General features: G+C 50.8%; 1 protein-coding gene across 1 annotated transcript in view; it reads left to right on the forward strand.

Moving 5' to 3' along the window:
* DNAH9 (dynein, axonemal, heavy chain 9) overlaps nucleotides 1–15226 on the forward strand; it is a 257020-nt gene that overhangs the window by 28548 nt on the left and 213246 nt on the right. The window contains exons 15-22 of the mRNA XM_014962673.1: nucleotides 676–811; nucleotides 1880–2076; nucleotides 2167–2591; nucleotides 4569–4791; nucleotides 7408–7574; nucleotides 7931–8801; nucleotides 10811–10941; nucleotides 11996–12122. Coding sequence (XP_014818159.1) covers nucleotides 676–811; nucleotides 1880–2076; nucleotides 2167–2591; nucleotides 4569–4791; nucleotides 7408–7574; nucleotides 7931–8801; nucleotides 10811–10941; nucleotides 11996–12122 — 2277 coding nt within the window. The remainder of the gene's footprint in view (nucleotides 1–675; nucleotides 812–1879; nucleotides 2077–2166; nucleotides 2592–4568; nucleotides 4792–7407; nucleotides 7575–7930; nucleotides 8802–10810; nucleotides 10942–11995; nucleotides 12123–15226) is intronic.

The raw sequence follows: 15226 nt of genomic DNA on the forward strand, positions 1-15226 counted from the left end.
GGTTGATGGTTGGACTAGATGATCTTGAAGGTCCCTTCCAACCCAGATGATTCTATGATTCTAGGATTCTGTGAAATCTTCCTGAGGGCAGGAGAGTCTTGAGGCTGCTGAGAGAAGCACAGGGAGGGTCAGGTACGGAATCACGGAATTGTCAGAGTTGGAAGGGACCTCTAGAGCCCATCCAGTCCAACTCCCTGCCAAAGCAGGGCTGCCCAGAGCACATCACTCAGGAGCATCCAGGCGGGGCTCGAAAGTCTCCAGAGAAGGGGACTCCACACCCTCCCTGGGCAGCCTCTGCCAGGGCTCTGCCACCCTCACCCCAAAGAAGTTTTTTCTCATATTTGAATGGAACTTCCCATGTTCCAGCTTGAGCCCATTGCCCCTTGTCCTGTCACTGGGAACCACTGAAAAGATTCTGGCTCCAACATCCTTCAACCCACCCTTTAGATCCTTGTAAACGTAGATAAGGTCTCCCCTCAGCCTTCCCTTCTCCAGGCTAAAGAGTCCCAGCTCCTTGAACCTCTCCTTGTAAGGAAGATGCTCCAATCCCTCCATCATCTCTATTGCCCTACACTGGACTCTCTCCAGTAGTTCCCTGTCTCTCTTGAACTGGGGAGCCCAGAACTGGACAGACTCAGCCCTGCTTTATTTGAAGGCATCTTCTTTTTCTTCCAGGAAAACCAGAACCTCTTGTTTGCAGACCCAACATCTGACGTCTGGAAGGCGTACGTGGATTATGTGGATGAGATAGTCCTGGATGGACTCTTCACTGCCATCGAGAGCTCACTCAAGTACCTCCTGGAAAACACAGGTGACTGTGGGTTCCTCTCCCCTGGCCATGACGGCTGCGTCAGGCTCACCAGAGGGAGGTTTCTGCTTTGTGCTCTCCCTCATGCCCGAGTCGCTCTCTTCATCCTGGCGTTCTGCTCTTCCTCTTGCACTGTCCACACTGCTGGGGAGCTGGGGGAGCCTCCAGACACTCTGACCCCCAGTCCTTGGAGCAAAGCAGTGCTCAGGGGGAGGGATGGAGATGACTCTGCACTATTTGCAGGAATTAATGGACAGATGTCCAAAATTGAGATGTCATCCCAAGTCTGTGCTTGGGTATCAGCCATCTCCCATGGTCAAAGCATTGAGGTGACACAGTCTTTCAGTTGTGGAGAGTCTCAAGAGCCGGTTCTGCTGTTGAAAGGCATGAAAGAAAAATCTCAGTCCCTGAGCATTAGTCCAGTGAAGAGATGGGATGGGTTCAGGCGTCACTAAATCAGACCTCTCAGCTCAGGCTGCTCTGGAGGATCACTCACTGCTGAGAACAACCTGTGTCCAGGTACAGAACGTCTCCAGGAGTGCTGCCATCCTGGGTGTGGGGGCACACTGAGTTGGAGAATCGCATTCACTATCTTGTTAAAAACATGCACATAATTTCACATTGGTATTTGGCTTCAGTTTCTGGTTGCTGGGTTTTTTTCATGCCTTTCTCCACTAAATTAAAGAGCCTCTTGGTTCCTGTTGTTTTTCTCCTCTGCAAGTACTTATGTGCTGTAATTGTTCAGCTCTCAGACTCCCTTTTGATTAGCTGAAGAGCCTGGTCCCTTTAAGGCTTTCCTCCTCTGCATTTTTTCTGCTTTTTAAATCATTTGTGTCTCATCTGTTCTCCCGTATCTCCTGTGGGTACCAGAACATCAGCTAGTTTGCCAGCATCACCTCTGTGTTGTGTGCAGACACAATGTCACTGCACCCAGCGAGTGTGTGTGTGTGTGATCACACCTGTCTGGTGTCTGTCTGGGGCACGTGTGCATCTTGTGGTGGGATGTTGGTGGCTCAAGATCACTTTTCTGCCCTTGAAAAAGATCCTGGCATCTCCGTTCTTCCCTACCAGATCCCAAGGCAGGGCTCCCCCCGCTGTTTGAGGTGCAGCTGGACTTGGTGATCCCAGATTTGATATTTCGTCCTTCTTTGGACCCTGGTGCAAACGATGGCTTCTATGACATGATGGAAAGTCTTCTCAATGACATCTACCGGATCTCATCGTTGGTGCCCAGGCTGGCTGAGCACAACGGCTTCCCCCACTACCAGGTGGGTGGCTGTGGAGCTCCATCCTGCCGTGTGGCAGTGAGGAGGAACCGCATTGCTCCTGCGTCACGGCGCTCTCCTCTGCTCTCCTAGGCTGACATGGAGGACATGGCGGATCTGGCCGACATGCGCCATGACCTGCTGGGGCGCGTGCAGGCCGTGCTGATGGCCTGCTGCGATTACCGCAGCGCCTTCGACCACTACTCCTACCTCTACGGGGACGACAGAAAGGAGTTCTGCCGCCAGTTCCTCCTCTACGGCCACATCCTCACTGCTGCAGAAATTGAGGCCCACGGGGAGGACGGGGTCCCCGAGACGCCTCCCACGCTGCAGCAGTTCAAAGAGCAGATCGACTCCTATGAGAAGATCTACGAGGAGGTGAATCGCATCGAGCCCATCAGCATCTTCCAGAGCTGGATGAAAGTCGATGCTCGCCCTTTCAAGGCGTCCTTGCTGAACGTGATTAAAAGGTGGAGCCTGGTGTTCAAGCAGCATCTCATGGACCATGTCACGCACAGGTGAGAGCTGGTCCTGCCTCCTCTGCCCGGGACCAAAGGGGGTTTCTCTTGTCTTGGAGTTCTTTCACACTGATAACTGATGAGCTAATACAGGAGCAAGAGAAGGGGTCCCCATGGCTCCCAGCTCCATCACAACCCCTGCGTTTTCCCTCCCCTGGGCCCTGCTGGGAACTGGTATGGCCGAGCGTGTCCCATGGGAGTCGTCGTATGGACGTGGTACCATCGACACCCCACACGTCGGTGCTCCTGGGCCTTGCTGTGGGGCGTTAAGTGGGACGTCTGATTGTCTGTTCCTCCTGATCCAACTAATCTCATCTCTGCTAAGGCTCAGTGCTTACTGTGTTGAATTTGATATTAGCCATCAGTAAAGCTGCATTAATGCCATGAGATACTCGCTCTACTTCTAAATGCATTGCTCTTTTGAGTGCACTCCGTGTTTAGAAAAAAAAAAAAAAAAAAGAAAAAGTAATTGTGGTTGCCTGGCGTGAGCAGTCATGGGGAGCAGGTTTCAAGGTTACATAAAGAAGGAGTTTGGGATGTAAGTTTTGAATTAACATGTATTCCCTGCTCTGAATAGCTGCTCAGTGGCCAGGTCTGTGCAGGGTGATGCAGCAGGTGATTTATCTGAATAGTTCCAACTGCAGGATGTCACAGGGCTTGGGTGCTTGCAGAGAAGTACTTACAGGCGTATCTAGTGTGAAGGCTGCTGCGGGTGGGGGATGAGATGATCTTTTGTGTTCTTTTCAGCACCATAATTCTGTTAGATAATTTCTGTGCAAAGAGGTTTTTTTGTAGCTTAGAACAGGCATTGAGGGCATCTTATGAAGAGTGCCTGACTCAGCAGGTTAATCCTTATTTGGTGAAGTATTTTAGGATACATTTTGGCCCAGCAGTGTCCCCAGAATTTAAGTGGGCACTTAAAAATAAGTGTTTTGAGAAGCAGAGAGTGGCCATGCTAGAAAGGACTAGAGATGCAGGAGCCCATCATGTCTCTGCCGACAGTTCCCAGGAGCTGGTGAAGTTCTGAACAGGGTAAGCAGGTGGGGAAACTTACCCCAAATTCTCTCCTTGTCTCTGATGATTTATAGCTCAGGGTCTGAGAGACAAGGCTCATGCCTTTGTATTTGAAGACCTGGATGGATTTTTTTATTCCTCCCACCAAGTGTTTGGTTGCTTTTCTGAACCATTGTGAATTTTATCATCTGCGTCCTCCTGTGGCAGGGAGTTACCCTGGGAAATGAGGCAATGTGTGAAGAGGAATCCCTGTTTCTTGTAGCTTTGCATCTGCCAGGTTCATTTGAGGATCTTGATTCTTCTATTGGAAGACACGAGGTGAAAACTGTCCTTTCAAACTCAGTATCCCTGACCAATCCTGAGATCACAGATCTCCACTATATTCCTTCTCAGGTACCTTTCCTCCAACCTGAGAAGTCATAGAATCGTAGAATCATACAATGGTTTGGATTGGAAGGGACCTTAAAGCCCACCCAGTGCCAACCCCTGCCCTGGGCAGGGACACCTCCCCCCACACCAGGTTGCTCCAAGCCCCCTCCAACCTGCCCTTGAACCCCTCCAGGGATGAGGCAGCCACAGCTTCTCTGGGCAACCTGGGCCAGGCTCTCACCACCCTCACACCAAACAAGTTCTTCCCAAGACCTCATCCCAATCTCCCCTCTTTCAGTTTAAACCCTTCCCCTCATCCTATGGCTCCCCTCCCTGATCAAGAGTCCCTCCCCAGCTTTCCTGTAGGTGCCCTTTAGGGTCCCAGTGTATTTCTCTGTCCCTTGCAGGAGGCTGTACCACATCGATGGATTCCTTTGAGTTGTGGTTCTGATGCCCTCAGCTCGTTGCCATACTAAGGACAGTGTTGGCAAGGCCTTCCCCCATCCATGCCAGCCCGGCAGCCTGGCCTGAGACTGATCATTATTTACATAGGAAATGCCCTCATTTTGTGCTTTCCTGCTTTGTGTTACGTAGCTTGGCTGACCTTGACGACTTCATAAAAACTGCCAATAAAGGTTTGAGCAAAAAGGTTGAAAAAGGCAATTATGATGGCTTGGTGGAGATTATGGGTCATCTCCTGGCCGTTAAGGAAAGGCACAGTGTCACCGATGCCATGTTTGAGCCCCTGAAGCAAACCATCGAGCTGCTGAGGACGTACGAGCAGCAACTGCCCGAGGAGGTCTACAGGCAACTGGAGGTAGGTGAGAACTCGTGGTGGACACAGCAATTTGCTGAGTAGTGGATGTCAAAGGGAGTATGAGTTGAAAAGCGTTGCAGGAATATTTAATACCCAGCTCCCTGTCATTAGAGGGCCTCAGTGGATAGTATTTTGCTATTGTGGGATGTGCCTTAATAGCTCTAAATTTTGGAGTTTTATTGAGATTCTTCTTTTAAAGCAGAGATTAAGCCTTTTGTTATGTATGAAAAACATAGAATTGCCTGCTTCAACTCCCAGCGATTACTCTTGAAAAAAATTAATGCATTTTCAAATACGTCTGTTAATTAGGTTGAATTATAATTATTTTTAAATAAGCCAGTTCTTGGCAACTGTGGAGATGGGAAGGATAATGTTGGCAGAGGAGTTGCCTTCTCGTTGGACTTCAGTCCTCCACTGCGTCTGTAACACCAAATCTGCTCAACCCAGAGAACATCACTGGGAGCAGATTATGAAAGTATTTTGGCACCTTTCCACATCTGGCTCTTATGAATCAGATTTCCTTTGGGAATTCCTTTCATTTCTGGAAAGGAGACCACAAGATGGAGGTGCCCAGCCAGCCCCAGGGAGCAGGGGACAAACATGGGCAACAACAGCCCAGACGTTAACAGCAAAGAATCACAGAATGGTTTGGGTTGGAAGGGAACTTAAGGACCATCCAGTGCCACCCTCTGCCCTGGGCAGGGACACCTCCCACCAGACCACGTTGCTCCAAGCCCCCTCCAACCTGGCCTTGAACCCCTCCAGGGATGGGGCAGCCACAGCTTCTCTGGGCAAGCTGGGCCAGGCTCTCACCACCCTCACAGCGAAGACTTTCTTCCGCACATCTCAGCTCAATCTCCCCTCTTTCAGTGTCAAACCCTTCCCCCTCATCCTATGGCTCCCCTCCCTGATCCAGAGTCCCTCCCCATCTCTCCTGGAGCCCCTTTAGGGACTGGAAGGGGCTCTGAGGTCTCCTCGGAGCCTTCTCTTCTCCAGGCTGAACCCCCCCAACTCTCTCAGCCTGTCCTCTCAGCAGAGGGGCTCCAGCCCTCCCAATATCTCCATGGTCTCCTCTGGCCCCCCTCCAATGGGTCCAAGTCCTTCCTGTGCTAAGGCTCCGGGCTGGGAGCTGAGGGGGGTTGGCAGCCACCTGCCTTCTGCTCATGCTGCTGTGATCCGAGGGGGTCAGGTCACAGGTCTGCAATTGCAAAGGGTCCTAAAGATGCCTGAGTTTCTGCAGGCTCCCTGAAAACCAGCGGAGGGGCGTTACCTGGATGCTCTGGCTGCTGCAATAGCTTCAGTCCAGCATAAAACGTGCTGCTGTGGAGAACCCAGCTCTGCTAATCCCTCTGCCCAAGAGCTGCTTGTTTGGTGCCTGTTTGTGCAAGTACATTTTAACAACTGATTTATTCTTCTGATAGGGGAAATGAGGGATGCGGGGCAGCCATTCAGATGCAGGAGATAACAAGCCAGTTTTGGTCTTTCTGCCAAGTGACAGGAACACATAGTTGAATGATTAATTCACTCCTGTTACACGGTGGAAAAACCAGAAATAAGTTTCCCTAGGTACCGCTCCCTCCGTGTCCATGGAGATGGATGGGCTGGAGCTGGTAGTTTGTGTGAGAAGGACAAGGAAGCAGCTCCACGTGTGCCCTGCTGTGGTCATGGACAGTGATTGCTGTTGATACTGGAATATAAAGTGCCAGAAAGTGACCCCTCAGGAGGGACTGGCCCCGCTCTGGCCATCTCTGCTGCCTCAGAGCTGCCTCCAGGTTGTTTCCCTTCTTTCCATAGTGTTGGTGGGTCTCCATCAATCTCCTCAACTATGTGAACTGGGATGAAAAGACACCCAAAGCCTTTTCTGGAGGCTTGCACAGTACGTGGGAAAGTGGGCTCTCTGAGAGCCAAGCACTAGGACTGGAGAACAGCAGAGCCCTTGGCTGATGTCATTGTCTGGGCCTGAGAGGCCTGGTGAGAAGAAATAAAATCCCTTTGTGAAGGAAATCCTGGGTACTCGGGGTGGATCAGCGGCAGCACTGCGCGCTTCCAGCTTGGATGCAGACCAGAGAAAGAAACCGGTCTTATTTAGTACTAATATTGTATGCAAAGGCTGGAGGGATCTGTCCCAGAGAGCACTCCAGAAGTCCTTCTGGTATATCGTCGTCTTCTGCTCTAAGAGCTGGCAGGAGATTTCCCAGGCTGTTTCGTAATTAGCTGTGGGAAGCTGGAGGATCTGATGAGCCTGTGTCCACGGCCCATCCTGCCCTCAGCCGCTCCCTGCAGCTCTGGCTCCCACGGGGCTTGATGTTGGGATACTGGTTCTGTCTCGAGCAGTGAACCATCCTGGGACCCTTCTTCTCAAGTTATTGGACGTGTTTTTACAATCAGAGCAGTCAGGTACACAGTCTTAGTCGTCATTAGGCTTCAAAATTGTGAATAACCGATAAGTTTTATCTCAAATGGTGTGTTTAGCCTTTGCATCACAACAAAACTTCTGTATAGTTTTAGACACGGGATCTGTTGCTTTTCCTGTTCTGTGATTGTCCATAAACAGCTCAGATGCATCTTCTGTCCCATAGCGAGTTCTGCCTACCAGCACTTACGTTTTTCTTGCAGGAGCTGCCAGAGAAATGGAACAATATAAAGAAGCTGGCAATAGCTGTGAAACAGCATGTGGCTCCTCTGCAAGCCAACGAAATGACAGCTCTGCGCAAGAGCCTGGCGGCCTTTGATGTTGAGCAGCAGAGATTCAGAGAGCGGTTTCGGAAAGAAGCGCCGTTCAGGTGTGGGCAAATCATTCCCTCAGAGAAGCCCCAAGGGAAAAAAGCTTTATGGGATCATTCCGAGTGTCCCGAGGACGTACGCTGGAGCCCTTGCACACATTTCCTGCCTCCTGAGGGTGTGGGGTCTGTTGTGCCTGGGGGTTTGTCCCTGGGAGCACTGTCCGGGGGGAGCAGGGGATGGAGTTTGGATGCTGAGGGCACAACCTCGCTCTGTGTCGGTAGCGCCGTGTGGCTGTACCCTCACCGTGTACGAAGACATTTCAGCTCTGCTTTGTCTCTCAGAGACACTATTTGTTTTGTGTTTTCTTTAGAAGTTGTTACAATATTACTTACGAAGAATAAACATTTCTTTCTAGGTTTGACACCAAAAAGCCTTATCAGCTGCTGGATGCAAAGCACATTGAGATTAAACAAATGGAGTCAGCCATGACCTCGATTTATGAATCAGCTGGTCTGTTTGAAGTCATGGTGCCAGATTATAAACAACTGAAGCAGTGCAGAAAGGAGCTGTGTCTTCTCAAAGAGCTCTGGGACATGATCTCCCGCGTGAACATCAGCCTTGATGACTGGCAGACCACCAAATGGGTGGATATTAATGTGGAAAACATGGATCTGGAGTGTAAAAAGTTTGCAAGGGAGATTTGGAATTTGGATAAGGAAATGAGGGCATGGGATGCTTTCATGGGTCTGGACAGCAAGGTGAAGAACATGCTGACGGCCCTGAAAGCTGTGGCAGAACTTCAGAATCCTGCCATTAGGGAAAGACACTGGAATCAACTGATGCAGGTGACGGGTGTGAGGTTTGTGATGGACTCGGACACCACGCTGGCTGATCTCCTAAAGCTCAACCTGCATAACTTTGAGGATGAGGTTCGTGGCATTGTGGACAAAGCAGTGCGAGAAATGAGTATGGAGAAAGTCCTGAAGGAGCTAAAAATGACGTGGAGCACCATGGAGTTTCAGTATGAGCCTCACCCCCAGACAAATGTCCCTTTGCTGAAGTCAGATGAGGAACTCATTGAAACTTTAGAAGACAACCAGGTGCAACTGCAGAATTTAATGACTTCCAAATATATTGCTTTCTTCTTGGAGGAGGTGTCCTCATGGCAGAGGAAGCTCTCCACCGCAGACTCCGTCATTTCTCTCTGGTTCGAAGTGCAGCGTACATGGTCTCACCTGGAGAGCATATTCATAGGCTCAGAAGATATACGGGCACAGCTTCCTAAGGTAGGAAACCCCAAATCCTTTTTTTCCTGGTTGGAAAGTGTTGAAGCAGAGCCTCCATTGTAGAAAACAGGCTTATCTATAATGCCAAGTTCCCTGAAGTGGGGCTCTTCTGCTCTATTGCTTTTTTGGAGGCTCCCTTAGAGCTGTAGGAGTTTCCCTAGAGCTGCCCCGGGATGTTCCTGTGCTGTAGGTTGTGCTTGAGCTCTTCCCTCCACCGCTGCTTGGCAAATACAGGGGTCCTGGAGAGCGAGCGCGAGGCTGCTGCCTTCCTGCAGTGCTGCAGCGTGTTCCCCCCTGCCTCGGAGGGGCTGGCACCAGGAGAGTTGCTCAGACATTGCAAACAATCAGAGCAGAGCTGGGCCGGGCAGCTTGGGCAGCATCCCCTTCCCTGCCTTCAGCGTGGTGCAGGGGCAGCAGCTGTTCTCCCTCCTGCTTCAGAAAATGGAACCCAGATGTCATCAGTGACCTCCTTGGGGGTGTCTGCAGCTTTCAGTCCTATTCCCGATTCCCTTGATTATTACAAAAATCTTCCAAGTTGGTTCCTGGCCCTGCTGAACCTCTCAGCCAGGCTGAGGAGCTCAGGTGTGAACTGCAGTTGGCTGCATCACCGCCATCCCCATCCACGTCCAGTGTCACTGACAGCGCTGTCGGGGGACAACAACCCAAGGGGGTTGTGCACAGCCCAGTGACACTGGGACAATGCACAACCGTGTCTCCATCCCTTCCCTCCGGGCTGCTTGGACTGGTCCTCTGCTCTGGAGAGCACTGGGAACAGCTTGCTCCCTGGGCAATAGGTGGTGCTGATACCCAGTGCCCCGAGGGCTGTACCCTGTGCCCATCTGACAGCTTCTCTGATGGCACCTGTGAAATCCCATCACGGTTTAAATCTACAGCTACTGGGCAGCTGCCTGCATCTCGGTGCCCGTCTGAGATGGCAGGGATCAGCAGCCTCTCCCCCACCTCGGGATGCAGGCAGGGCTTAGGGGGGATGTGCAGGCAGGGTGGGGGGTGCACGTTGGGAGCCCATGTGTAGGCAGGGCTTAGGGGGGTGTGCAGGCAGGGCACGGGGTGCACGTTGGGAGCCCCTGTGTAGGCAGGGCTCAACTTCCAGCCCGAGTCCTGCTACTGGGACCGAACAGGGGTTAATGGGGGAGGGGGTGCAGGCAGGGTGGGGGGTGCACGTTGGGAGCCCATGTGTAGGCAGGGCTTAGGGGGGTGTGCAGGCAGGGCACGGGGTGCACGTTGGGAGCCCCTGTGTAGGCAGGGCTCAACTTCCAGCCCGAGTCCTGCTACTGGGACCGAACAGGGGTTAATGGGGAGGTGTTACCAGGAAGCCTGGAGCACTTTTATTCAGTGTCCTGGCTCACCTGGGGGGCCCGGCTTGGGAAGAAGGGATGAGCAGAGACATTTTGAGTATTGCTTTATTTATTCTTCACTGTTAACCTCAGAAATTCAGGGTCCCTGAAATTAGGTGCAGAGTATAATTGTGAGCATGCTCCTCTGCTGCCAGCCTGGGGGTTCCATGGCCTCACTCCGGGCAAGGAAGGGCTCTCCTCTGCTGGTGTCATCGTCCCTGTTTCAGGGATGGGCACTGGGACTCCCACTCTGTAGCACGTGGTGAAGAGTGGACTCACATGAGGTCAGCAGCCTTTCCCCATGTGGCCGGGGAAACTGGTATTTCATCTGGACAGAGAAGAGTTAAGAGGATATTGAAAGGGGAATTCAGTCCCATGAAATGGTCAGTCCAAGGCATTGGTTTCTGTGGGGATCACTTTATCCACAGTCCCTTTGGGATACAGTGACAGGAAGGCAAGTGCCTGACTGGAACTTCTTCCAGGCGTGTGGGTGGAAGAGCCCTTCTGAAATGGTGGCAAGGTCCCTCTGGGCACTGGAGAGAAGGCTCTCTGCAGAGTCTCTCCGCTCAGCCCAAAGCCAGCACCCAGAGGATGGGATCTTTTAGCACCAAGTGAGTGTTTTACTGTGGATGTGTTCTTTTTATTGCTTTTTAGGACTCCAAACGCTTTGAGGGGATTGATGTGGATTTTAAAGAACTGGCCTATGAAGCTCACAAAACTCCCAATGTGGTTGAAGCCACCAATAAACCAGGTCTGTCCCAACAACTGGAGGACATTCAGAGTAGGTAGGTAGAACTTCAGTCCCAGGATTTTGCCAGGGACTCTGAGAAGTTTGTTTAACCTGTGCTCTGAGGCTTTCTTCCTTGGCTGGGCATTCTTTGCATTTGCAGCATTTCAGATCTTTTTCAAGTCTTTTTAGTTTGTGATCCATCATCCCGGAGCCCCCAGAGTGGAGCCTGGCTTTGTGTACGTGCAAACTCTCATCCTAGGTAGTGACCTGCACACCTACAGAGCTGGGCATCCAGCTGGTTTTAAGGACACATGGCCTCACTGCCACTCCAGATACTGTGAGTTAAATACCTGTTTAGCAGTCCGAGCAGGGACACCTGCAGCAGAGCTGAGCCCGTGTTCTTTAATTTCCGAAATTATCTCTGTGCGCGTGCCCTTGACACGGGGTCTTTCCCTGGGAAAAACCTCAGCGTCCTGAAATGGATACACTTGTCAGGGAACGTATGAGCCAGTCCACCTGGAACACGCTTCAAAGTTAATGTGATAGCTGTTGTGACAGTAATAACTATCCGTTTAAAATGAAGATTTTATTTTCTTTTTTGATCAGATAAGGGCCGTGTTCCTCACAGAGGACTAGCTGTGTGTTATTTATGAACTGTGTAAGCTCAGCAGCAGTTTAGCAGGTAAACACTGACAGATTCACTTTAGATGGGAGCAAACAAGTTTCCTTTCAGTCTTCACAAACACAAAAAGCTGAGTAGGTTTGAATCAGACTTTAAAATGTGGCTTATTACAATAAAAGCAGTTATGGGAACTTTCATCCTGGTGTGAAGTCACCTGTGGCAGTTCAGAGCTTGTCTGAAGCAGTTGGTCAGACTCCAAACCCTTTCTGGCCTCTTCTTCCACCTGTGTTTCTGCTTTTTTTATGAGACTTCTCTGACTCTTGGGCTGTGTGGAAGCAGAGAGGGATCTGTGAGTTCGTACGTGCTTTGTTGATCTCTCTGGGAGATGCTGTGGAGGAGCAGGCTCAGGCTCAGCTCGTGGCTGGCATTTCCCGGAGCGTGGAACACACGGGGGTATTTCCCCTTTATATCTGCTTTGTCTCCCCAGGTTGTCTCTGTGTGAGAAGGCTTTGACTGAGTATTTCGACATGAAGAGGTTGGCCTTTCCCAGATTTTACTTCATTTCTTCTGCAGATTTATTGGATATTCTGTCTAATGGCACCAACCCACAGCTGGTAAGCCTCGTACCTGGCGTTTCCCAGCTGTCAGTAATGTCGCAGGGGGAGATGCTGTCTTGGGGCTCTCCTCTAGCTCATCCTTCCTGCAGTGCTTTTTCTCCCACCCTCACTGGGCCATCATCTGTTATCTTTGAAAGGCAACATGTGGACCATGTGTTGTCTGATCTAACCCTGGTGGTACTTCCAGATGGTTCTGAAAGCACTGCACAGAGCAGAGCTATGTTTTTGATACCATAAAAACAGTGAGTTTGTTCCTTCTGGGATACAGGGAGGTGGGAGGAAACCATCTTTCTTGAGGATCTCAGCCAAAACTTGTTGCTGACCCAGCCTGGGATGCCACCAAACTGCATCTGCTGTCGAAAGAGCCATAGACTGATGATTCAAATGTGGAAATGTTGACAACTGGCTTAGAGAGTTCATTTTTTTAGGCAGATGAGGTATTTGCTTGTCAGCCACTTCTTCCTCCCTCCATGCAAAGGTGTTTGGGATGTCCTGATTATAGGGGAGAGAAGAAGAGCTTGAGGGAGGGAGGACAGTGGCCATAGCCAAGGCAAGCAAGGAGATCTCCTGGGTTGCCACCCGTCCCTGCATGACTCAGGGGCCAGGCTGGGTGTCTGATCTGCCCTGGGCTTCCGTGCCATCTGACTGAGGAGGCTTCTTCCCCCCCGGGCTGGGTTTGTGGGGATGGTGCCTGAATGCCAGGTGTGGGGAAACTGCTCCAAATACCCACTTTCTCCTGTTGGCTTTGGATCGCTGGGTCATCCTGTGGAGGAGCTTGTAGGAACTTTCCTATTTTAGGAAATGGCTCTGGTGTGTGCACTTCCCCTTGTTCCCCTGAGGAGCATGGACACCTCCTGTCCCCAGTGGGCAGAGTTGAGAGGACTCAGCCCTGCAGATGTTTCTCCATAAGAGCATGGCAGCACGAGGGTCCATTATTAGTGCTGCGGGAGCTGCCGTAGGGAAACCTTGACCGCTTTGCCTGGCAATGCTGTGCTCTGGCTGGTGCTGTTTGGGATGCATCATTTATCCTGAGATTGGTATGTAAAACCAATCAAACTGTTCACAGCAAGTGGAGAGTGTTGGATAAGGAATGAATTACTTATTCCATCTTTCAGTAGTGAGTAATCTTCTTTAAGCTTTTCATCGTTTTCAGCATTCGTGTGAGCACACGAACGGAGCAGGTTTGGAAATGCTGTTGTTTGCCTCTAACCTTTCACACTGCTTATATCTGTTTCTGCTGCTGGCTGATTTCAGCCTGCAGAGTATCATAAATACACACTTGATTGATACTTAAAATGGAGAGAAAAAAACCCCGGGAAGCAAAGAAAAGATGCTGTGTTGAAACACTCCATGGAGTAAGAAGAAATTCCTGGTGTTTTCTGTTATTCAAAACTATTTGCAGTAAAATCAAAGTAAATGTCAAGTGGGATCATACATGGATACGCTCTCAGCCTTTCCACTGTAGTTTCAAAGTCTGATAATTCCTAAAGGAGGATTATATACACAATGATATTATCCTCTTGAACTGGGTATTGAGCTTGTGCGGATGCCAGTGTATTCAGGGCTCCGGTGGCAGGATCTCACCAGGCACTGGCATAAGTCTGAGGCCTGGCAGACTGGGCAGGGTCTGGGAACGGATGGTGGGGATTTGTCAGCAGAACCTTCTAGATGTAAGCAAAGGTTGCTATGGTTTACTTAAGATTTGAAAGGAGATATGCTCATCTTATCTTTGTAGCCCCCTTCTAGCGGAGGCTATGGAGATGATCAAGGGGCTGGAGCATCTCTCTGCTGAGGAAAGGCTGAGGGACCTGGTTTTGTTCAGCTGGAGAAGATGGGGCCAGACCCTTCTCAGTGGTGCCTGGTGACAGGACAAGAGGCAACAGACCCAAGCTGGACCATGGGAAATTCCATCTCAACATAAGGAAAATCTTCTTTCCTGTGAGGGTGGCAGAGCCCTGGCAGAGGCTGCCCAGAGAGGTGGTGGAGTCTCCTTCTCTGGAGACATTCAAACCTGCCTGGACACGTTCCTGTGCGACCTGCTCTGGGTGGCCCTGCTCTGGCAGAGGGTTGGACTAGATGATCTCCAGAGGTCCCTTCCAACCCCTGCCAGTCTGGGATTCTGTGATCTTGGGGGGTGCTGAGTGCCCTTCGCTTCTGGGAGGTACTTAGCACCTTCCAGGATTTGACTCTGCTTGAATGTGCATAAGAAGACCCTTGAGCTCTGTTCACCTGCAGCACAGCTCGTGAGAAGTCCTTGGTGAGCCAGGGAGTCAGAATTCAATGGACAAGCCCACCCATCTTTCTCAAAAAGCGTTAGAGCACCCGGCACCGCGGGCTGTTCTCGTTTCTCGCCCCACACATGGGACTCTGTCCTCCTCCTGCCTCTGCTGTCACCGAGAGGGGCAGCTCCCACCTGGGACTGCTCTGTGAGCTGACCCTTGCCACAGGAACATCCGTCTCAGGAGAAGTCTGCCTGTGTTGGTGGTGGCATGTGACACACGTAGTGATGTAGTTGTGTGTGCTATAGTACTCTGGAAGCCGTGTTGGTGACCTGCTCAGCCCCAGCAGGCAGGTGCCCATGCTGCCAACCTGCAGGAGCGATGCTGCGTCTCCCTGTTGTCTGTTCAAACTGAGCTGGGTGCCAACAGGAAAGGACTGGATTATTCTTTTCCTTCTGGAAGAGCGCTTTTGGTCAAGATGGGTGTTTCATAGGAGGTCTTTTGAGCTGTTTATCATGGGGCTTGGGCAGAAAGAAAGGTCTTTCTTCTCCATGGAGGAGAATTCAGGACTTTTCACTTGCACAAAATTGATTTCTAGTAGTGAAAAAACAGGAAGGTGCTTAGTGAAGAAAATTCATGGGGTGAGGTGGAGCAATGGCCCCAGACCTCTCATCACTGCATGTAGGGAAATTTGGGCTAGGAGGTCCTGCAATGTTTGAATGTTTTCTGTCCTTTTGCCCTCTATGGGGGATATTTCTGTTTTTTAAATGATGTACTAATAGGTATTGGGAGAAACAGCAAGAGTATCCTGGCCATGTATGAGAAGATGTGGTGCTACCAAGATGTCCAAGATGATGCTTTGGGAACACGATTGGGCCTGTG

Source organism: Calidris pugnax, unplaced genomic scaffold (assembly GCF_001431845.1).
Source record: "Calidris pugnax isolate Ruff unplaced genomic scaffold, ASM143184v1 scaffold470, whole genome shotgun sequence".
NCBI classification, from domain to species: domain Eukaryota; kingdom Metazoa; phylum Chordata; class Aves; order Charadriiformes; family Scolopacidae; genus Calidris; species Calidris pugnax.